The sequence below is a fragment of the Poecilia latipinna genome, unplaced genomic scaffold (genome assembly GCF_001443285.1).
Source record: "Poecilia latipinna isolate Pla-1442-1.1 unplaced genomic scaffold, P_latipinna-1.0 Scaffold1249, whole genome shotgun sequence".
NCBI classification, from domain to species: Eukaryota; Metazoa; Chordata; class Actinopteri; order Cyprinodontiformes; family Poeciliidae; genus Poecilia; species Poecilia latipinna.
In genome coordinates this window covers 168,302-193,632 of record NW_015113865.1, presented here as the reverse complement: position 1 = coordinate 193,632, position 25,331 = coordinate 168,302, and the positions used below count along the sequence as shown (strand labels likewise).

General features: G+C 38.1%; 1 protein-coding gene and 1 long non-coding RNA gene across 3 annotated transcripts in view; one reads left to right on the top strand and one right to left on the bottom strand.

Annotated features, from left to right (window-relative positions):
* LOC106960976 (glypican-5-like) overlaps positions 1-25,331 on the top strand; it is a 99,183-nt gene that overhangs the window by 36,249 nt on the left and 37,603 nt on the right. The window contains exons 4-6 of one of the 2 annotated variants that reach the window (XM_015054398.1): positions 6,167-6,345; positions 7,413-7,469; positions 9,493-9,615. In XM_015054398.1, the coding sequence (XP_014909884.1) occupies positions 6,167-6,345; positions 7,413-7,469; positions 9,493-9,615 (359 nt within the window). The remainder of the gene's footprint in view (positions 1-6,166; positions 6,346-7,412; positions 7,470-9,492; positions 9,616-25,331) is intronic. The other variant, XM_015054399.1, reaches the window with a different exon arrangement.
* LOC106960977 (uncharacterized) overlaps positions 20,248-25,331 on the bottom strand; it is a 41,663-nt gene continuing 36,579 nt past the window's right edge. The window contains exon 3 of the long non-coding RNA XR_001427688.1: positions 20,248-20,435. This is a non-coding gene — a long non-coding RNA (uncharacterized LOC106960977). The remainder of the gene's footprint in view (positions 20,436-25,331) is intronic.

The following is a 25,331-nucleotide window of genomic DNA, read 5'->3' as shown; positions in this document are numbered from 1 at the left end:
GACCTCAGTTTTGATTGGTGGTGAGGCAGCTTGAGCACTCAGGGAGACCCGAGTTGTAGTCAAGTAGGCAAATCTACCTGTGGGCAAATGCTGGCATCTCATTGCAAACTACTTTGTCAATTTCTGGTGAATCCTGCAAAAGATGGTGGCGCAAAAATATTAAATATTGTCGTTTTTCTTTAAGCAAATGAAACATTTAAGAATCAACGTTCAAATTTGAATTCTGTTACCGTGTGATAAACAGCCAGTGGTGCAACTTAGCATCGTCTCTTTTACTTTATTTCAGGGAACACTTTTTTTCCTGTACCAACACTTTTTCCCCCCCTCATCTGTTCATTTATTCACATTTAACTCAAACTATGAAGTGTAGCATATAGATATTCTGTGGCTGAAAAAAGCCCCATAGGAACACCACCCCACAGTGCCTGAGGTGACAGGGGGCTGAGAAAGTTCCCTTGGCTTTACTGGGCAATCCCTTGATAAATAAACTGGAAGGAAAGACCACCGCTGCTATCTGTAAGCCAATACTCCTCTGGAGAAGGGATGTCCCAGGGTTTGGCCCAGATGAAGCTGACTGTCTTGCTGTGTTCTTTTTGCACTCTGTTGCCTTAGGAAGATTTAACCATAAAACACACGCACACACACGCGCGCACGCACGCACTACACATTCAGGTCAGAATATAGGGGTACACTGCTTCATCTACTCATCGGCACTCCTTTAAATTTAGCATACATCACTCATATTCTGATGTATTACACCTATAACACCAAGGTGCAGTCTATTGTGTATCTGCTGCAGACTGCAGTAAAAGTCGGGTTTCATTTGACAGCTCACATGCACAGTAAATGCATGCCTTGTAATTCCCTAAAGAGCTACCCCGCAAACTGCACACCTCCCATTAATCTTTTCCCTCCATCAGTCTCAGTCCTTAAGCAATCATACAAGGAATGTTGTACAAAATAGTTGAAATTGGAATGGAATAAAAAGAGCAAACTGGTGACCAAACACATGCAACATAAGTCAAATTGGAACACTGAGGCCATATATGATTTTTATTCTCACACAATCACCAGCTTAGAAGATATTCAATTAACGGCTATGATGCAGCTCGTATCATTACTCAGCATGTTGTGAGATTGTCCCGCGAGACTCAACGGTCAGCAGCTCTGTCCTCAAAGGACATGTCTCATTTTCTCAAGAGGATCCTTGAGAGGATACTGTTTATTTTCCCTGCCTGCTGTTTACTCAGTTCTCTGTTTAGTTAGCAAAAGAACGATTTGTACCATCATTACTGTTTAGAAATGAAGCACCTTCTCCAATCTTCTCTGACTTGTTTAGAGGTCCTGTGATTTTGAACTTTTTCTCCGAGGTATGCATGCAAAAATAATGGCGTAACGTAAACAGAACTGAAAACGACCTCCTTCGCGTGTTCATGTTTACCTTTTTGTCTTTTTTTAAAATAGCAAAGTGTCAGACAATGGCAGGTGAGACATGGCATTGGTCTAAATGGAGTCATAGACTAGTCTCATGAAAAAAACTACATTCTTTATATTTTTTTTCTTTTTACAACAAAAATAATACCCTAGAACACACACTTTTTTTTTTTTTTTGCTGAATTTTAATTTACAACTTATTAGGACATATTTAAAAGTAACAAATACATTATTTGCAAAAAAATTAATAGCAAATGTTGACATTGTATTTGTAATGTAGGTTTTTACACAATGTTATATTTCAACATTTATTAGCCTTATATTTTGTTTAATATTTTATATTTATGGATTATTTGTATGGTATCTATGAGCATATTTGACTTTGTTTTCTTTAAACCACTGTATATGGAATATGTGGAACTTCAAGAAGTATAAATACCCTGTTCTCTTTTCCACATCTACTTTTTTTACATCTCATAATATATACATTTGTAGCTGCAAAGTTGATTTCTTTACCCTTTCCTCCTGGATGATCTATTGCCCAGCTAGCCTTCAATGTACATGGTTTTTGTTAACACTGCATACTTTTGATTAGCTTAATTGCTTAAGGTAGTATGTGGCAACAGAGAGATGTCTGTTAGTATTCCTATACAAGGATTGTTTTATTTCCACAAGATATTTCATAATAAGTGACCACAACAATCAACTCAAAAATCCCACACTACAGAGAAAGTCATTCACCAAAACAGAGACAAGTAATCCACTGATTTATTAAATCCTAATTTCACTCTACAGCCAAAAATGTTGCAAAAATGCTTTTTGTCCCTTTTTGACCCATATCTTTTTTTCATTGCAGTTTTTTAAAAAAATATATATATTTTTCATATCAGACTACTTCCATACATTGAACATTTCGTTTTTCAAAGCAGCTTAAGTGTAATCAGTCACATTGCATTTCATGCAGTTTCTACGTCAGTGTGTATGACATCACCCTACCATTTTAAACATGAGGATTCTGGCAAAGCCTTGATCAAATGTAAACAGTGGATAAACTGAGCATGGCCAATGCAGAAGTGACTGCTACTTGATTTAATAATTGCATGCTCACACAGTTATTTGGAGTTGTGCTTCATTCCACATGTCTAGAGCTAATAACATTAACATGCTGATGATGTAACCAGTCGATGTCCTTCAAATTAAATGTGCTGGCACAACAGTATTTATGAACATTACAATAGACACAGTTGCTGGAGCTAAGTTGTTAAAATTGTTGTTTGCACAACAATTTTTAGAATAGAAACTCACTAACACGTGCAGCATAAATTTTTATTCATGTAAACAAAATGAGCTGCTTGTAATATCAGGTATCCCTATGCGAATGCAAATTGAAGTTGTAGACTGATCACACTGAAATCTGATGGAGGTTGCGCTAAATTGATAATGTGAAAAACTACAAAGAATTTTTTGTGTGTTATTGAAAGTTGATTTACAAAAAAAAGCAAAATGTGGTCAATTTGTCCTCAGCCAGTAATTTTAAATTGTTCAGGAAAAAAAAAAAAGTGTCAAAAAACGTGAGGTAATAACTCGGCTCCTTGATGGAAGTCTCATAGGATCAGTGGGTGGTTCTTTAGTGTGTCAGGATGGATTACATTCACAATGCTAATCTAATTCAGATAAGAGTGTCCCAGACCACCCCTGAGGATGGTCAAAGGGAAAATGCTCTCTGATTGCCTTCACACTTCCAATCAGTGAGCAAAAGTCCATGTGACACAAAATTCAAAGTAAAATGTAATGTCAAAAACTTCGGATAAACATTTACAAATTGAATTAATTTTTTGTGAGAGAAAATTACATATTTCTCTCACAAACCCCTTAATTATTAACTTATCCGAGTTAATATTTCCTGCAAAACATAGACTTTTACATGTACGGGGGACATTTTCTGCCATAATCCAAGAGCACACATTTTCAGTCTGAAAGCAGGATTTCAAGACTTTTGTTGCTTACATAATTATTTTGAAAACAGGACTTCATATCTTTATTCTCAAACCTTGTAATCCTTGCACTCAAAACGTCTCTTCGCGTTCAGACTTAGTCTCTGCTCGGAGCAAATCTTTGCTTGCAAAACTCTCTGCTCGCTTAGTGGAATTTTTCTGCCATAATTCTAGAGCACACATTTTCAGACTGCAAACAGGATTTCATGGCTTTTGTTCTCAAAACTTCAATTTTTTTTTATAGATGTACTATTTCTCTTGATTACATTTATAGTTTTGGTCATATTTACTTCATGACTCCCTTATTTCAAACAGTTTGAAAAAGGTTGCACTTATACTTATTTAAACTGTGTTTAAATAAGTATAAGTGAATGGTTCATTTAAAGAGGTCTGAAAAACAAGCACGAAGAACATCAAGTCTCATGCAAGGCACATTTTCTCTGTTCACATTGCTTAGCCAAAACAGCTGCTGTGCTCTTATTTCTTTTTCCAGGGACAATGAAATGTATATGTGTGTGGATATATCTTCTATGTTTACATGTGTGGCTGTCTGCATGTGTGGCTGTGGGCTGCTCTACCACATGTGAGTGTGTTTTATGGTTCCAGAGGGAGTTAAGGTTAATGCAGTAAAACAACCTTCCTCGTGCCCAGTGTCTGCTTAAAGAGAGGATTTACTGTGCATGTAGTCAGGAAAAGGTTTAGAGCAAACGGGCTACGGTGAAGGGTGAAGTTCTTTTCAGTGGTTTAGGTTGTTATGGTGTGAGTTCTAATTTCAAAGCCACCGACTTTCACTAAGAGACGCAGTTGCTTTTATGCGAGTTTCATTTGTATGCTACAAGCGATGATTAATCAGCAACACCAAGAAAGAAAGCGAATTCATGGTGAGATCCTAAACATTATATAAGCTCTTAAATATTCTGCTTTCTTCTATCAGCTCTTAAAGCTCGTCAAGATTTTTGTTTTTGTTTTGTTTAGTTTTTTTTTTTTCACAATGTTAGAGGTGAATTGTTTTGAGTAATACTGTCAACTTAAATTTCCAAAGATTAAAAAAAAAAAAAAAGCAATGTGATCCACTGGTGGCAAGTATGGTCTGAAAAATATCTCATGTCAAGAAGAACACTGAAGTAACCATATAATGATGTAGCAAAATGTAAGGAGGTATCATTATACATTTCCCTGGCACATATAGTGCCATTTTATAGCACAGTCAAGTAATTATATTACCTTCAGCTTTTATAAATATGCCGTATATGTTAAACACAACTTGAAATTGGCTTCTGTCTAATCAAACGAAACTCTAAACAAATGGGGTTTTAGCCTTGATGTAAAGGAACTCGGTGTTTCAGCAGACTTGCAGTTTAGCTTATTCCAGATTGGGGGAACATAGAAGCTCTATGTTTCTTCTCCATGTTTGGTTCTGATTCTGGAGATGCGGCATAGACTAGAACCAGAAGACCTGAGTGGTCTGGAAGGTTGATAAAATGAAAACGCAACTCAATGTATTTTGGTGCCAAACCATCCAATGATTTATGAAATAAGAAAAGTATTAGAACTGGGGGTGATGTGCTCTACATAACTGTAATTGTGTCGTGACTATCACAATGTATTAACATACAGTTAATTCTGTCAGTCTTTGCCTGGTTTCTCTTGGAAAAGAGATTGGTAATCTCAATGAGACATACTTGGTTAAATAAAGGTTGCATATATGTATACATATGTGCATCTTTTGTGCATATATATACACAAAAGATGTATATATATATATATATATATATATATATATATATATATATATATATATATATATATATGCACAAAAGATGCACATAAAATTTACCTGGCCATTTATTTAATCTTTATTGAAGTTAAATCCTACCTGTCAAGGCAGACCCATTTCAATATATGAAAAACATCTTTCTTAAAAAAAAAATAAATAAATAAAGTCTATAGTGCCATTTAATAGTTATTCTACTAAATATTTTTCTACTAAAATTGTAGATGCATCTAACAATTTGCAAAGATTGTGCTTATCAGAATTAATTAAATTGACTGGAATCATGACTGCTGGTTTGTATATTACAATATGAATTGCAAACCAGAGGTAAAAAAAAGAAGAAAAAAGTATTGTGAAGTTCAGTTGGATCTTGGTACAATGACTCATCTCTGTAGATAAAGCAGTGCTGGCACTGATCACTTTAAGGATCTATTCAGTCAAGCACAGAAAAGCCATCACAATCTGTATCTTTTGCTAATTGAAGATCACTTAACAACACTGCCTCAAGGCTTTTAAGCCAATGAGACGGCATTGATTTTTGTCCCTTTTTCTTCCAGGATCCTTCTTTCACCTCCCCTCTGCTGCAAGGTTTAATTGCACACAGGAGATATTTGCTCCCATTGCCAAATGTGCACATGTGCCCTTTACCTCCATGATGTAGTGGAATGTTCTAAATTTACTGTCAGCCCTCCAGGCACTAAATCACTCATTGTGACTGTTTTTACTTCATCACGTCTCTGTCTTTATGTACACCTTTGCATTTACGTTAGTCACTTATCTGACAACCAAAACAGCATTCTCTGTCTGAGACAGATCCCGGAAATCTCTTAGTTCACTTGCTTTTAATACTTTCAAATTTGTAGGTGGATCAGTGAGGGATTTGCAAGCCACCCTGTAGCTTCACCCACACATTCATACATTCTCCTTGCTTAGCAGGTGTGTGTGTGCTGTGCTCTCTCCACAGGTGGACAAGGTGTGTGGCCTGTCTACACGGGAACCCCCAGGCATGTGGTCTATGAGACCAGAGGTCACAACCTCTTCCACAACCTTAACTTCACCTTCTCCATCTGCCTCCTCCTCCTCCTCCTCCTCCTCCCATAATTTACCAGTAGAGAGGCTAGCAAGGTTTGCCCACTTAAAAAGGTAGGCAAAAGCTTTGAGTTAATGTGAAACAAACTTAAGAAATGCTTGACTATCTTACCTTTTGCATATATTCACTGTACTGTTAGATTTGTCATAGATTAAGGGGTTGGATATCATTGATCCAAAACTATTACAGCTTCCGTCACTTCACACTGTTCTCCAGTGTTTAGTTGGATTCAAAAGCACGCGCACACACACACACACACACACACACACACACACACACACACACACACACACGCCCACACACACACCTACACACACAGACAAAAGTAACTTCTCTCCAGCACCACCCATACTCCCCACCTGGTTCCTGGAGCAACCATCGTGTGCCCACAGCAGCTGGTAGGCAGGCGCAGCCGTGGTAAGATTAATCTTGACAGACCACACAATTTCCTGTTTACCCAGACGACCACACCACCAGCACTGCATGCCAGCCAGTGCCGCATTGGAAAGCACACACAGATGAACTAAAGCACTGTTGAGTGCTTGACCTCGTCCCACTCTGTGAATCGCTGCGCTGATGCCAAGCCTAGCTGTCACGGCTGGCATGGCACTGCCTCTGCCGTTCATAGCAACAGAGTCGAGTTCGCCCGCTTGTTGCCAGATCTGACCAGAGCTCGTGTGAGCCCTGGAGACTTCAAAGCCACAGCAGCAGCAAAAGAAGAATAATGGTTGGAAAATGTGAAAGATGATAGAGCATAGCTTTTTTTTTTCTTTTTTGTACAAAGAAAGTAAATCAAAACATCCAGCAGTACTTTGTCTTAATTGTGCATTTCAACTGTTTGCACATGTGCTGATATGTGTTTGAGTGGATTTATGAATTATATTCCATTTTCTGTTTTATTTTCCTGTTATTTTGGTTGAAATTGGTTATTAAGTCATACTTGGTTTGACAAGTCTCTGCATGTGCATAAATAATCACTTTCTACCACAGTCAGTCGAGTGTACTTTGTTCATCTTCCCTTCATCCCCTGTCATGCCAACCTTTTTTTTTCTTGTTTATCTCTCCATGCCCCCTTTTCACCTCCCTGCATCCTCCTCCTTCCAATTCCCATTATTCCCAGTTCATTCCCTCTGAAGCCCTCCAAGAGCAATAATCCTAATCTGAGAACACTCTCTAGGTAAGCATAAACCCAAGGAATTGTTTTTCCTCGTTTATTTATTCAATATTATGAGATACCTGCAAAAGAAACAGTTTCTTTCAAAATAACATTTTCAGTTTGGTTACATTCTAAATACAATTTTCTTTCTTACATTGTTTGTGATAGATTAACCTAAAGGATATGAAAAAAAAATGTATAATGCATTTCTTTTCAGTAACCCTGAAACTCTTGCATAAAATTGTGTGCAACTAATTGACTTGAGAAGTTTGCTTGATTGTTAAAGAATCCATCATGTGCAAGTATGAGCAAACACCATCAGGAACACACCAAACATGTCGAGGATAAAGGATAAAGTTGTTGGCACTTTTAAAGCAGAGTGGGGTTGCATTAACAGTTTCTCAAACTTTAAAGTGTATGGCATGTTTCTATTAGTACTATTCGTTTAAGTATTTCTCAACTCAGATTGAAATTCTTGCCCATTATTCTTTGCAAAATAATTAAAGTTCAATCTGATTGGATAGATAGTTTTTGTGACCAAGAGTCTTCAGCTTTTGTCCAGATATTCAATTGGGGTTTTGTCTGTACTTTGAGTTCACTATTCTAACATATAACCCTTGATCCATTATAGATCAGTCTGTATCTCTAGCAGCTTTTCTATTGGAAGCAATCCTTCACTCCAGTCTTAAGTCTTTTGCACCCTCTAATGTTTTTTTTTTTTTTTTTTTCCTCAGGATTACCCTGTTTTTAGTTCCACCTCCCATCATCTCTGACCTGTTTTATTTTCCATATTGAATAAATTATTCACACAACACGATGCTGCCACATATTTCACTGGGAAGATAAGAGTTTGGAGATTATTTGACATTTTAGTTTTATTTTGTGTCTAGCATTAAATGTGCAATTTCAGAATTTGATTCAGAGTCACATTTATTGAACTAGCTTGTAGACAAACACATAGTGAATGTGGGAATTCTTAATATACAGAGATTTTAAATTATATTTCCATTTGCTGGAGAAAATAAATATTTGAGAAATTCTGATACTTTCTTTTAACTGCATCTTTTTTGCCAATCTTTAATAATGGTCAAACTTGTGGAGTGCATAAGAAATAGTTGACCTGCCAACAAGTTACCCCGTCGAATATGTGCATTTCTACAACTCGGGTGTCCTCAGAGTTGGTATAATGCCTTGTTGTTTTGGTTATGCCATATTCGTTTTTATTTTTAGATGATAATTTGAATAATGCTCCTTTAGTTGCTCAAAGTTTGAGTTGTTTTATTACTTTACGCTTCATAAAAACCTTATTCTTTACCTCCCTTGTGGTAGGTCAGTGACGCAGTTTGTTCACAAATGTTTGTTCAAAAATGTCCACATATTAGGTGAAATCAGAAGGAAAACAGTTTAAGAGATTTTATTTAGGGTCTCAGAGTAACGGAGAATAGAAATAGAAGCACTTTTTGTCAGTAAAATAATTAGAAAACTACCAAACATTTTCTATGCACTTCAGATTTTGCACTTGAAACACAACAAACTATGAAAGAATTCAAGGAAAATGACTAGAATTTTGAAACGTGTCACATCTAAAAACCTTTCTCTGGCTGTCTTAGCACCTAACCCGTCATTTTTGCTTCTCATTATGGGCTTAGACAATCGGAGTCAGGTCAAAAAGTTCTGCCTTTGCTTTGCAAAAGATGACAGTAACTATATTGATAGCATCTGTTGGCAGATCTGGTGAAGCCCTACACAGTGCAACTAAGAAAATGTGCTGATGCAGTCACATTCAGGGGCTGTCGTTTCTGCCACTGTCAATATCATCGCTTGTATTTATCACATGCATGCCTTGTCAGAAAAATATTAAACTAGCGTTTGTTGTTACTTCAACTATTCCAGAGCACAGTGGCAGATATTCAGGCTCTTCATGGTATCATTTTGCAGATGACTCTTTGTAAATTCTGTTTTTTTTTTTTTTGTTTGTTTTTTCTTTAAGTCATTGTCATATAGTAATAATAATCATTCTATTGACTCTCCGTTTTTCCATTAGGGAGTTCTTAGGCCAACTGCAGCGCTATAAAACCTTCTTCAATACATTGCCAGAGCTGCTGTGTGATGGGGAGCAAACAATGGACGACTCCACCTGCTGGGGCGGCGACGGTGTTGTAGAAAGGTAAGGGAAATCTTTCTAGTGTCTCCATTGTTTGCATCACTGATTAACTTGTGTTTTCAGCGACAAAGCACAAACCTGCTTTCTATGTTTGACACACAAAATAACATCACTTGTGGTATAACTTCTAATTTGTGATTTAACTTTTCTTGAAAGTTAAATGCTTAACAGCTAGCTGTGGCAATAATTTTTAATATCTTGATTTGGGGGTTCAAGGAGGAGGGTTTGAAAATTGTCAGGCTGAGAGTCAGTGTGACTGGCTGCTGTTGATCACTGTGCAAATAAGGAAGTTATTATTATCCATCTCCCTATTGACTGAATGCTGGCAGGACGAAAAGTCATAAGGCTCTGGTTTTCTTTGTGTTTGTGTCAGTGATTGAATTGTTTTCTGCTGAGATTTTTATTTCTGTGCTGATTTATAGATGTAGCCTTGGAACTGTTTTCCTGCTGATGGTTTTGGGCGCATCTCTAAGAGACCAGAGGGCTTGCTCAGTGTGTGGCTCTCCTGCCTCTCACTCAGCATATGAAGAAAATTATGCCAATTACTCAGCCAACTCAAATCTGTAATTGATTCTGAATTCTGGATCAGTTTCTTAAACACTCTTGAAACTACCTCCACAGCTATGACAAGGTCACGCTCTCCAATTTTTAACAACCACAGGAACTTCAGTTCAATTGGTACTGCCAGAACACACAGAAAAATATACAGATCCCATGGATTCATTTTCCCCTTGTGTGTGTGTGTGACTTTATCATTTTGCCCTTGTTCAACATCCGGGTCTGGCCTGACTTTACTTATGTATTTGGTAAGACAATGTGGTCAGCAAGAGATGCACTGGATGTTGGTTTTTATTGTGGTTAGTGACTGGTTACAATTTCCGTCTTTTCCCCCTCATTCTCTTCCACCTAATATATTTGTTAAGACATCTGATGCATTGCAAAAGTATTCATGGCCCTTGGCCTTTTTTATCCTTTCCTTTACTCTGGTGCCCCTAAATAATACTGTTTTGCTTAGGTTTATGTGGTTTGCAAAAGAGCATTGGTGAGCACACAGCATTACGGAGTTAAAGGAACATACAATTTGGGTCATGAATAAAGTCGTGACATCTCAATCTTTGGACATTTCACAGAACATTATTCAATTCATTTGAAAATGGAAATAGTATGGTAACAATCACACATTTACCAAAATAGGGTTGTCTATTTAAACTAACAACCTTGGCAAGAAGAACATTAGTCAGAGAAGCAGTTATGCGACCTTTGGAGACTCTGTGCTTGCAGAAATCCACAGGTTAGGTGGGTAAATCTTTTGCTCTGCCAATAGTTCTCTCTGTTTTGGAGGAGTGGTAAGAAGAAAGCATTTTGAAAATAAATCCAGTATTTAAAAAAAATTGGCTCTAGCCATAATGGGGACACAGGAAACAATTGAAGAATGGGTTAGGGTAGGGTTAGGGTTAAGTTAAGTTTCCCAGTGATGAAGCATGGTGGTGGCAGGGGTATGCTGTGGAGATGCTTTTTCTTTGGCAGGGGTACATACTCTTGCAAGGTAATCTATTGAACATACTACCAGTTAACTGGGCCTGTGCCAAGATTTTAGTACACAGTGATAAAAATATTATATCTGCTTTGGAGATTTGTGATTTAAAGACCTATAAAGAAGGGAGAATGGGGGCATCTACATTTATTTATCAACTTATGCAAAAGAGAAATACAGCAAGTTCCCTCCTTTGTCTTTATGAACAACCGGTCGTGAATTGAGTTTGTGTCATTTACTCCCAAGTGTGTTGGTTTTTCATTAACTGTACTACAGAGCTGTAACAGTGTGTTATCACACACTCCCTGCTGATTGCCAGGTCGTTGCTTGTGGTGTCAAGTGTTTCTGGTTTGAATGAGAAAACAGTGCCCCACTGAGACATTTGGCAACACTCACAAGCCTCGCTCCTTCGGTTACTCTCTTTCCCTGTATCTGACTCTGTTGGCATTCATGACAGAGAAAGGAGGACAGAGCAGGGCATGATAAAAGAGTCGTCATTTTGGTGCCGTGGTGCCCCCTTTGCGTTGGGGTGCCCCTGATGAGGCAAGCATGTTGGAGTGAAAGTGTGGAGGGGGGCCTTGGCAACATAAAGACCCATTGTGGAGTCAGTAGAGTGGGGCACAATCCCGCTGTGGAGACCCCCAAAGCGTGGAGGGGGAACAAAGGCCCTCCTATGAGTCTGCATGGGAAAGACTCGGACATCAGTGACATAACTTCTCCCACTGCTTGGACCTTTCTTGGGAAAGCTACGTCAGAACAGCAGCAACACAACCAAAAGAAGCAATGGTGTTAAGCAAAAACAAGAAACACATTAGGAAGATTTGAATGCGGCAGAGACTAACAAATCACATCAGCAGGAAGCAGATCCAAAACAGAGATGCAAAGGTGTGAGTCCACACCAGTCCTCCAATGACATGCTGGGCTTTCCCTAAGCAAGAGATGCATCAATCCACATGGGATCCATAAGCTTGTGAACAGCTGGGAGGTTATTCACAAGGGCTCAGATGAGGAGCATGCATCCGCAGACAGACACACAATTTAAACTTCAAAGCACATGAAAGACTTTTGAGGTTGAAATCCCCTTCTTCTCTTCATCCAACATTTGATGACAGAGTTGTGAACGGGGTACCAGCAGCTGTAAAGGGCATCTCGACATCTGCTGACATCTCTCAACATTTATACCATCATAGGTTGTAGTTTTTTGTGTGTGTGTGTGTGTGTTGCATGTTTTCAGGAACATCAGAATCAAAATTATTACTTTCCATTTTTAAATTAGTGAGGATTTTTTTTTTTTTTCTGTAGATTTTTAGAACAAATTATGACTTATAAATTGGGCCAGTTCTTCTCTTTTTGTGGCACTTTGGAAGTGGCAGTGTTTATTTTTTAACTAATCCTATAGATCTAAAATTTATAAAGACAGTTTTGTTGGACAGCTTTTTTTTTTACTGTTTATTCAATACTACATGACTGTTTCTGTTTTTAATGTTGTAAAGTACTTTGAAATGCCTTGCTGCTGAAATGTGCTATACAAATAAAATTTGATTGATTGATTGATTGATTGATTGATTGATTGATTGATTGATTGATTGATTGATTGATTGATTGATTGATTGATTGATTGATTGATTGGTTGGTTGGTTGGTTGGTTGGTCCCGTTTCAGCTTTGAAGTACTATATGAGTCACTTTGGATGAGACTGCATTTCACATGGTGCTTTTGCATGGGCACAAGGGTGCAGAATTCACAGTTTTTGCTGTATTCAGACAGAATATGTAAGTTTTGGAGTGACATCAAGCAAAATAACTATTTTATTTTGTTTTCCATGTTAAAATATCAACTGACATAAAAAGGGTGAAAGTTAAATGCTCATTGAGTCCCCCCAATTAGCACTTGGAAATGCCTGGTTACTGAAAAGTGCTTTACAAATAAAATTTGATTGATAAATATTACCAAATTATCTAATCAGAAAGTTATTCTTTTGAATTATGCAATCATCTTCTTTACTTTGTTGATGTTGAAGATGGGATGGATGTTCCCACACTATGGCACAAGGCAGTGCACACATTCTCTGCACTTGGCTGCTTGCCCATCTCTGATACAAATGTAGAGTCATCAGAGTTTTTCTGCAGATAACATGACTCTTACTTGTGCTGGATGTTTGAGGTGTACAGAGTGAAAAGGAATTGTGAAAGTATTGTCCCCTGTGGTGTTTCTGTCAGTGCTTTGAAAGGCAGAATTTTCCAAAGCACATGATCCTTTACCGGGTTCATGTTAAGGTTGAAGAGTTACTGCAGAATGCCGAAGAGTTTGTTCATATTTGCTGTAAGCGCATGGGGCCAAGACCTTTTAGACCTGCAGCCTTGTTCTGGTTCTATCTCACCTCTCCACCTGGGACAGACAGAAAAACATGGGGGAGGAAGAGACCCCTGGCTCATCTGCTGATTTGATTGAAGAAAAAGATGCAGAGTACAAAAAAAGATCCATGACTGAGGTTAAAGATAAATCATTAGAAGTGTGACAGGAAGGCTTGGGATCAAGAGAGAACCAAGTTGGCTTTGGTTGTTCCTGAACTGATTCTATTGAAGAATGTGTTGGTACTGTCCAGACTACCGTTTCCCTCCCTGCTTTCCTGGGTGTCACACTCCTGGGGGATATTTTAACGCTCGCATGAAAACGTGAGACTGGTGACGGGATCCAACACTCAGTCTTTCCACGGTTTTAGATTGCCATCGTTCAATTTCTCCAGACCTGCTTTGTCTGCGCTGAAGCTGCCTGCCTCCTTTTTCTCTCCCGTTCTCGGTGTTCGTTGAAACACAACACCAGCTTTGAGTGAGGCCAGCTGATCTAACGTCAGGCTCTAACATTACCCATTATAATCAATGGAATGGTTTAAACTCCCCCCCCACACACCTCCTTACCTCTTCTCCTTGATCTGTTCAGTATTCTCAATAGCTTATTACAAGCAAAAAAAAAAGTCTTCAGCATAACAATTGTCCAAACAGCAAGTAGAGGCAAGACTCTTCCTTCAAACTGCACAATTTCTCAGTTTCAACGGCTTTTTAAAAGGAGAGTCAAAACAAAATTTGCAACACTTATTCCAATAATCTGCCACCTTATGAAATGGTGGAGGTCTAGAATACAGTAGATTACATTCCTCTGGGTATTTTGATCTGTGCAGGAGGACACATTTATTGCACAAATGAGCAAGTGATTATTTTGATTTTTTTTTTCTTTTTCTTTCTTAATGTTTGTGTATAATGTGAAACGGATGTTTAGAGTAATTTAACACTTCAACCATGTGGAATTGAAATTTATTCTAAGACTGCTCTGTACATTCTGGTGTGTTGCACATATGTGATGTTCAGAACGAATTAAAAAAGTAATAACTCAGCACTCCTCTTTGGGGTTGAGTCCAAAGACTTGAGATTAAGACAAAGAGTTGGTCCACAGACAATACAGCAATGCGAGTGCTTCTGAATGCCTTGCATTTTTATAAGGTTATGACAGTCCATTTGTTTATCGTTTCGACATCTGGAATCTATTCCGCTCATTGTGAGGAGAAGCAGGAAGAACGGTGCACTGGGCAAAGTCTTCACCCCTCATGCTCCACTCCCTTCTGTTCTGTCAAGTCATACGTTTTTGTCTCCCCCGGCTTTTCTGTCAGTCTCCTGGGTTGAAAGGAGCTTAGTTAAAAAATTTGAGAATTCGTCAAAATGGCTTCCATAAGTTGAAAGGGCAATAAATTAATGCATATTTGTGGGAGAAAAAGAAACATTTAACGCTCAGAACTGTAAGAGGGTTTTTTCTTCTGTTTTGAAACATTAAATGTCTGCTCGGTCAGGTAGGTCAGATACTTTGAGGTACTTGAACAAAGAAGAAAAAAAGAAGAAAAGACTGAATTGGAACAAGGAGCAGCTGACATGATATACCACATTTTAGGACTGAAGCCAACCCTTTTGTGTTTAATTTTATGATTAACCTCTTTAGTCAGTAATTTTTGTCTGTCCTTTCTGAATTTCTCCTAGACTTGTTTTTGGATTAGAGTTTGTAGTCGGTTCCTTTCCCATAACCCTGCACTAGAGTTTAGGGCCTCAGTTTGACCCTCCAAATTGGACTCTTGGACTGGGTGCGTTCATGCGCGTGTGTGTGTGTGTGTGTGTGTGTGTGTGTGTGTGTGTGTGCGTGTGCGTGCGTGTGGGTGTGTGTTTGTGTGTTTGTGTGCGCGTGCGTGTGTTTGTCTGTGTAATTGAAGAAAGGGGAAAATAGCAGTGATCACATTTCAGTCTCTGACTTATTTATTTTCAGTGCTAACATGTTTGGACTGTGAGTTTGGATTTATGACATTTATAAATGGAAAAAAAAAAGATTGCTGAAGATGTGTTTGTGTTGTTGATGTGCAACGTGCCCCATTATGCGCTCCTTTGCAAATGTGTTACTCGTCACGTTTCTCTCAGTAATGAGTGTTTTGTGTATTTCAGTTTCCCCGTGTTTATGCCTTTCTGCACATTTTTGTGAGGTTGCCTTCTAGCTCGTTTTATTCTCATCATCTCATTTGTGCAAGCAGAAGGTTTCCAGCTTCTCCTATAATGTTGAGTCCTCAGACGGTGGAGTGGGTTGAGCTCATATAATTAAAGTGCCACAATAGACTGGCGTGTTTTATGGCAGCAGTTTATATTGGACAAGGTAAACTTGACTCACCAATCGTTGCCCACTGGAAAGACATCAATCTCAAATTGGAAGAGGAGGATGGGAAGTGGAGCAATTGGGAACAGGAGGGATAATAAAAGCGTCAGTCAAACAAGAAGAGCTGATTTAAAATCTGGAATAGATGAGCGATGTATGACTGCGGCAGGGGGAAGTAGTAGTTTTAAAAGAGTTATCTTTCTGTGTGGCTTTATGCCTCGATGATCCTATTTGAAGTCTTTTAGCTTTGGGTGGCCAGCCAGTGGGGCTCTGTATATCAATGTTCTCTGTGTGTGTGTGTGAGAGAGGTGTGTGTTCGCCTTCTAAACATTTATGTTCACTGTTACACGAATTCTGAAGCATTCTGTCGACAAACTAAGAGTAACTCTTCCAAATGCAGCCCACTTAACGTCTGATAACGTGTGGAGTTTGAAGCTAAATTGTCAGTGGATGAAAATATTTGATGAGCCACCACAGCTATGTGGTGAAGTGTTTGCTGGTTCTTGGCACGCAGTCTATGGTGCTTGTCATGAATTAAAACCGTCTCTGCATGTCTGGTCTCCTACTTGATGTTTTAAGTGTTTCAGCTTGTTCACCAGCTCTACATCTATGTATCATAAAATGATACTGTAATCATTACTTAAAAAAAACAAAAACACATGAAAGTCATTGCTCCTCTATAAGTAGAAAAATGCACTTTGTTCAAAGAGAATGCCTTGAGAGCAATTTGCATCTTTGACTCTTGTCAAATCATTTCAACTCACAATTGGCTTTTTGTTGAGCAAAGTAAACATTTAAATAATTAGATGTTTGATGTCCAGATCTAGATCTCTTATCTTTGGCCTACTTTTAAATATGTATGACAATTTCTTGGCTCTGCCCGTGATCTCCGTGCAAATTACATCAGTGTCTGCCTTAAAGACTGAGTTTTTGTGGTGTATCTCAAGATTATCAGTGGCATACATCTGACCGCCGTTTTGAAAATTTTCTGGAGGCAACCCTGTTCTGCAGAAGCCTGGTAAAGAACTATTCATTGGATTCGGGGGTGTTGAACCAGGGAAACATTCAAAGTATGCAGGACACCGACCCTTGAGATCTGACTTTGTACAGTCACTCACACAGTGTGAACACTTCTAATTTACAAATCTCTGCTCCGACTTTATTTTAGGAGCCCGCATTCCTTTTCTCGATGGATACAGTGAATGAAAATGAGTTGTGATTTAGAGTCGACAGATTTTTGACCCAAAAGCTGTTGAATATTGAGGGATGCGGTGTTTACGTGTACTGTGGAATCTGAGGCCAATGGTGAGCTCTGGCCAAGGTTCTTGTGTGCTTTTAGTGCAAATGTGCATATAAGGTTAAACTTTCACCGTGCGGTATTTATCAATAAAGTGAGAATCTTAACGGGCGGGTGGTTTGGGTCAAGCTGAAGTTTTAAGTTCAAGTCCAAGTTTTTACACAACCCACAGGAAAAAGAATGTGAGTTTTAAAACGAAAATGAATGACAGGCATGGGAGGGGAGAAGAAAAGCCAACAACTCAACTTCTGTCGAAATAACAAAAAGTACAGTGCTACTGTGTAAGGCAGTTATATGTGTGCGTGCATATGCGTGTGTGTGTATGTGCTCTGTGTTTAACGTGTGGACTTGGTAACCTGAAACCACAGGGAAAACGTTCCTTGAATTCCGGGTGGGTTTTGGTATCATGCCTTGCTTAATGGAGCCCCCCTGAGTGGTGTTGGGAATGTTGCCTCTGCTAAGGGTGCAAAATGAAGAGAACGTCCTGCCTTATTTTCATCCATTCATGCATAGTTGACCTGCAGCCAAACAGAGAAATATAAGAACGATACGGATGAGGAGGCACTCGTATATAACAACACCACGTTTTCTACAATCACTGTTGTTCCTTAATCAAACAATGGTACTCAAATTAAAGCTTCACAGTGAAAACTTAGCAAACCAGCAGCGTAAATAGTCTTTACATTTTGAGAAATAGTTTATGTTTTCATAATTAAAGCCAGTGTTGTCTGGTTGTGGGTAAGTTATTACACATACAAGCTCTAAATTTCTACTGGATTTGATTCAAACATGGCTGCCAGATTCTCCTAAGCTCTGTGGGTGTGGACTTGGATCATTCTAGAGAAGAAGCACCTTCATTTTATTTCTGCTACGGCTCAATTTTTGGCCCATGTTTCAGGCCTTTGTCCAAACAGTTCTGCCATGCAATCATCATTATCTACCAAGTAAAAAAAAAAAAAAAAAGATAAACATTCCAGAGTTTGCAGAATGTTTGGAACATGGGTAAACTAAGACTGTAACACAGTACGCAGACAGAGCAAGAGAATAGCCTGTTCTGTCGAAAGTATGATGACATGAAAACATGAATGCAGCTTTATAATCTAAAAAATTGAATATGTGTTCCCAGATGAGGCTCGTTTGCCATGTTAAAAGTTCATTTCAAAAATAGCAACTATTTGAAACTAATAGTGAATATTAAACATATTTTTCATACACTCCACGTTTCTGTGTCTACATTTTTTATTGGTCTAATGTAATATTCTACTCTTAAACGCTGTGTCTTAATTATCTGTAAGAGGAAAATGATTATAATTAACAGAAACAAAGCTCTGAAAACTGTGTCTAATTCATCTCTCTATCTCTATGTTTGTCACTTCATTGAGAGTCACTTGTACATCTTCATCACACAGGGCACTTGAGCAGAGTTCCTTAGCGTATGTCTATTTGTAGTTTTGTTTTGTTTTTATTAATGAAATGCCATGTTTTTACGAACACAGCAGAGATTCCAGAAATATCCATGTTTGCGTGCACTGCACGCAAACAGTGCAACTTTTTAAGGTGATCCAAGTCAAATAGGTTTACTTCATTTATAAGTAGTGAATCTGATCCAATCAGATAAAAAATGCCAATCACAAAAAGTTTTAAATTCCTAAGACTGAACCTGTAGGATCCCATATGCATAATTGAGATCCCTATTTTTATTTATTTATTTTTTTCTTTTCTCCCACATTGATGTTTACTAGCATCAACTAAATCTTTATGTCAGAGTAAATTTTGAAAAGTCCAAGTTAGGGAGTAACACAAAATACCGATGTGTAAAAACCAAGACAAAAATTATTGTCTGCCTTCATCTTTATTAGTGATGTGGTTACTCATGAAAGAAATTGAAATTATTGATTAGGAATATTATATTGTAATAAATTACTGAATTGGTGTAAAACCAATTGCCTTAAACTGGAATTTTCAAATTCATCTCATTGGCTGCCTTATGGTCATGAGTACAATTTTCCAACCTGTTCTTGATTGACAGATATGCCTGCTCATGGCAAGCACGATAGCTATGACTGGGATTTCCGCCAAGAAGGCCATTTTGTCCACGTGTTTATCAATCCCACCGTCTGCTTGCCTTCATTTGCATAACAAATCTCCAACCTTTGTCCTTCTTCTCTTTGCCTCCTCTCTCTTCTCCACTTTGACTTCAGGTTCGTAGTACATCACGCGATATATGTTATTCTGGTGTAGGGTAGCTGCAGTTAAAGCAGACTCCTAATCCATCTATCTGCAGTGTGCTCTCAAATGTCCCTCTCATTGAGTGTCAGGGGACCATCTGTGGTTATGTGTCTGTAAAGTAATTTCTCTTATGCGTGAAGAGAAGTGTGCTCTGGGGCTGGTGCGTCTTGTGAATTTGTCTGCATGAGTTCATGGTAAAGGACAAGTGTGAGAAGTACTTCCATGCTCCCCCCCCCCACCTCCTTGCAGCAGCAGACCATGAACTCTACTTTCCTCACTCAGCACCCTCACAGAGCCTCTGTCCTATGTATGTGGGTTGAATAAACATATAAACTGGAATACACTGTGCTCTCACCTTAAATCTGGTCAACCTGTTTTGACTTTTTTTTTTGAAAAAAAAAAAAAAAAATCAACCCTTAGCATTAGCTCATGTTATTTTGATCAGTTGAACATAAGCAGACAAGCAAACAGGTGGTTGCACCACACCAGAAGATCACAGTCCACTCCACCCGGCTGTGCTCTCGGGCATAGTTTACTCTGCTGGCTCTGCCCCTGCCTGCCCTTGTCTGCCGTCCAAACACCAACTGTCCCTCTGTCTCCCCCCAGACCTCTAACCTCAGTTATCCGTGCCCTTCTCGGCATGTAGGCATGTGGGCTTGAGGAGAGATTCAGTTTTAGGGTTTAATATCTGTTTCTCTTCCAGTCTTCCTTCAGTCCTTCCTCCTTTCCTTCTTCCCTTCCTTCCTCCTTTCTTTCCGTCCAACCTATATCCAGCAGTTTTTATGTTCACCCATATTGCCACTTAGTGGCAGTATTTTATCACTGCAAAAGGTATTTCATAACCAATTAAAGAAGTCAGAAACTTTATAATCGAATGCAAAGAATATTTTGATTTAGACTAGCAACTATAGTTTAGCAGTGGTGTTAGTTCAGTATTTCACAGAAAAAAAACAAAACAATGAATGCCTATTTTTTTTCAATCTGTCCATCCATTCATTCTACTTGCAGGCCAGAAGATGGATCCTCCCCATCTTCTCCATGGGGTTTTGGGTCTGCTCCCAAAGAGGTGTGGCCAGAAAACCTGAATAATAAGAAGAATATAAAACAGAACAGAAAAAAAAGAGATTAGAAAGAAAATTATTTGATCATAATTGCATTGCACAAAAAGGCCTGAAGTTGAAAATAAATTATTAGTAATAAGATCAATAAATCTAGTAATTAGATCTATAAGTGTATCCTCTGATCAAGCACAGATACTAAAAAAGATTAAGTTAATGTTTTTTTTTTTTTGTCTAAATGGATGAAAGTGCTATTAGTCTCTTTTTCAAATAAGTCCTCTATTTATAACAAAATCCGTCTCAGTTTATATCAATTTTTATGAGTGCACGCATTGGGTTTTACACTTTGTGTTCCTTAAGTCTAGCAGTTTAGCTATTTTCTTTCGAGGTCTATGTGGTCTGCCGTCTCAGACTGCAGCATGTCTGCTGGTACATTAATGCAGGCGACACAGAGGTGGGGAGAAGTTACACCCAGCCACAAACACGGTTAGGGCAGCCAGGCCTGGAAAAGTCCTCAAAGCAAACCACGGGCCAATTACAGTTTTAATCGATCTCATTTCCATCACAGGCTATTAGAGCTTTAAACACGCTATGGCCATATTTTATGTTTCCACTGCTCTGCCACTAACACTACAGGAAAATGTTTACAAATTTCTTTTTATAATTTGTTTAACTTTCATGTCCCCAGTGAGTCATAAATTTGTAGTTGCAGGAAGGGAGAATGGCTGGTTCCCTCACTTAGCTGCAAATAAAACTTGTCAGTTTAAATGTCTTTGGTTTAGATTGGATTTTCAATGTCCATGGAGCTAAAATTCACAACAAACTGAGAAAACTGTCTATATTTCACTTGAATATTAGTGTTTAATGTACGTAATAAAAGGCTGGGATGACAGCTTTGCGTCACTACGTCATTGTTCAGGAGGTTATTGTGATCATTACAATGAAATAAAATATGTTACAGTTGTGTAAGCTATCTTTTTTCAAGTGATCTTGCTTTAATTTTAACCATTGCTTTTAAATAATGAATAGAGTGTGCTTTTAATTCATAGTACTCACCACATGGAGGCAGTATAACCACAGTTTTTTCTTAGACTAACACCTCTATCAGTGTCAACAGTGTTGTAGCTATGACTGACTAATTTACCAAAAGGCTTAACATATTCACTGTAAACTGCCAGACAACAAAACCTAGTCCTATTAGTACATTTTATTTATTTGCACCTTCAAGAACACTCAGGGTTATCTTGCTATCAAAACAATCCGAAATCAAGTGCAAACACAAAGGCACACAAAAAGTATAAAAATACGCAGAAACAAAATCTAAAAAGAGTGCAAGCAGATATGTTTTTACATGTCAGGTGAAAAGTACTTCCAGAGGCAAGGAGTAGAATGACTGAAAGATCTGTCCACCATAGTAACCAGGAGGGAAAACAAGAACAGTAAGATAAATAAACCTAAGGCATCAGAACGATACTGAGAACCCTATGGATTACATAATCACAGACTTAAAAGTGAAAAACAGGATTGAAACATGAAATGTAAGGGCTGCCAATGACGCTGTTAAAGAGATGTGCTTAACAGACGGAGTTCAGTATGTCATAATGAAGTTTATAAATCATATGGAGAGAAAACTGCAGCGAATTTAAAATCATTTCCAGTTCTAGTATAAATGGGAGTCCGAGTGATTCTTCCTTCTCCACTCTAAGTATATTGTCTTTTCAGTGTTAGATCTTATTTATAAGCAGCTGATATAGATGGTAAGGCATAGTTAGGTAGATCAACTTCCTTACAAAAACCACAGAAAAATCTCTGTGGACATTCATAGCTACTCAAATAGAAACTACAGCTTAAATAACCAGTCACACCACTATCTTTTACAGTAGCTGACAGTGTTTATACTGCATATATCAGAGGGGTTGCCCACTTAAAAGAGATTGCGCAAGCAAAAATAAAGTAAATGAAAACTTACTTGGGAGGCAACTGACAGTTAACTTTTCTTATAGCCCCGCTCAGAAGGATTTGAATTAGATGAGCTGTGTACGCCCAAAGATATACGCCTTAAACCAGCGTCTTGGTAATAAGACATTCTTACAAACGTTTAGAAGTGAAAGAAACAGGAGTATGAGAAAAGAAAGGAGAAGCATGGATATCTTTTTTTTTTTTTTTTTTTTTTTGCCAAGAGCAAGTTACTATGTGGCAAATTAATTTGCCACTTTGCAGTTGCTGCAATTGTTAGATAAATCGATACATGTTCATTAGCCTGGAGTGCTGAAGAAATGAGACATGCTCTGTTGAATGCAGGCTTGTAATGGGCTAATAATGGGCCGGGCTAAATATTGTCTCACCTCGCCTGCAGATAGACATGGGGGAAAAGAATAGATCTAATGATACCAAGCACCTCTAAGGAACAAGGTACTAGCAGGATGTGGATAGCTGTAAATATGTGCAAATATGTTGGAGTGTTTAATTAGTTCCCCTTTACTCTTCAGACTAAGTGCATTCACTGTGGCTCAGTTTTTGTTCCAGCTTTCCAAATATCTGGGTTTGGCCCAGGTCACAATGGTCTTCAGCACATTCCAAGGAAGGACAAGACAAGGGCTAAATTAAAAACAAAAAAAAAAAGTTTTGGTTTGGATAACCTACACCAGGGCTTGTGTGTTTCCACAAGCAATGGCTAGGGGATATAATAAATATTATCTGTTAGGCTCTCTGGACGCAGGATGTGTGACCTTGGTCACCAGCGGATCCTTCAAACTTTCCCCTGGAAATCTGTCTGTAATCTGTTTTTTCCTCAACCAATTTTGCCCTAAGTTCAGTGGACAGCTCATCTTTGAAGAGCATTTCATTTTGCTATTAGATGTAGGCCACATCACCACAAGACCACGGTCTGCTGTAGAGGAAGGGACTGGGATCAGCTTTCATTTCCATCTACCAAGAAAACGCATGCAGCCAACAGCTACCACAGCACATGGCTGATTATACAAGAAAACAGAGACAGGCAAACCAGTCACAATGTCTTTTTGCAACACATGGAACTCTGTTCATGTAAAATTAAAGGATGGACTTATATACTATTTCACATAAGTACCATATTTATTCATCTGAAACTGTTTCGCATTTTACAATCATAATTTTGAATGCAGTTTTGTGACAGACCACAAAACTACATTCAAGAGTAGTTTTCCTTAATCTTAGAAATACGATTAAGGAAAATTAACAGTGCTTTTCAGATTATTTTTAAAATAAAAAGCAGAAAGAAAATAGTGAAAGAAAACCTGTTATAGGCTGAAAAACAATTGTAACAGAAACAATAATCGGAGTATAAACCTAAAACTTGAAAATGACTGTTTAGAGATACTCCCATGCTGTCTGACTAATCAAATATTTTGCATAGCAGAACTGGTAAACAAAACAAAACAACAACAACAACAAAAAAAAACGTCACCCTCTTAAACTGCAAATACAGAGACAAATAACCCAGAAAGATTTTATTTGCTGCTATTCTTACAACCAACAGTATTTTGCAAAGCATTGGCTCACTGGGCCTCAGAAATAAATAGATGCCACATTTGGAGATTTTTATTTAGATAAAAATTATATTTCAAACTATTTGTCACTTTCCTTCTATTTCACAAGAATTCCTTGAAGTTTGCATCTGTATTTAGGCAAAATATGAAAACGGTCTTGAGGCATAAAAACAATAATAATTAGTGAAGCACTTCATATGATGCATTACATGAAATCTGACATAAATGATTGACCATGTAAATTAAATTTTTACATAGTGAGACACCCCCCACCGCCACATCGCCAGTCCCTGTGCAAAAGTAAATGTTTAAGGAAATCAAGAAGTACCTGACTTGACCTAATAAAAGGCCAGGCACAGGCAATTGATGGCTTTAAAATCATCTAGAAAGTGGAGCATGAAAGGGAGCATTTTGTAAGCACAGTTACAGCTTTTATTGCACTGCTGAGACCACACTTTTATTGTGTGTGAGACATTAGTAATTTGAGCTGTAAGACCTTAAGCCATATAGCAGTTGCAGTGCAACCATTCAATAAAACAGCCTGGTCAAATCAACCTGGGAACCCTTCTGAAGGAGTAAACCCAAGCCTACCACAAAACCTTAATCACCCATATCTCATTGAGAAATACCTCGGATAGACACAGTGCCAGCTCCGCACACATGATTTACCTCAGGTGTAGTTCAGAAAGTTAACATTAAAGGTCTCCTGATGTAAACTTCATGGACAAATATGCATGTTCTTGACTAAAATGATGTAACCTGGAGTTGAGAGTTAAAACAACAACTTTTCAATTCACCAACATTAAACAAGCTGTAAAAATAATTTTAATAGATTCAATATAAACACAGTGTAGCTATATTTATATAGCTTTGATGGTTATGTTTTCTCTGGATGTTAAAATATTTGCTCCTTCATATTTATAAGCTTAAATATAAAGATATTGCAAAAGACCAAAAGAGAAAAAACAGACATCTATCAAAACAATGTTTATCCAGGGAGTTAAAAATCAAAAAGTTTTGAAGCCCCTTGAAATACTTGGAATTCTAGGTTTCCTTAAGAAAAAGAGTGTTGGCTGAGCACTAGATGAATTATTACAAATGACAAGATTTCTGAGTTTTGAGTTTCTCACCAGAGCCTGATTAGTCATGCAGACACTCCCCATCACAAGAAGGGGTTAGTCAGAATGAAATCATCAAAACAAATTCCAAGAAACCTCCAAACAGGAACGATTATATCGCTAAATTCTGCAGCTATCTTTTCCGATGACATTTGCTGTTGCCAAGATGCCTTCTTTTCCTGTGCTGATCTTCATGTTTCTGACTCTGCTCAACTCTTCCCACACATCCGAGCAATCACATCATGAAACACATGACAGGAGGCTCTCTGGACTT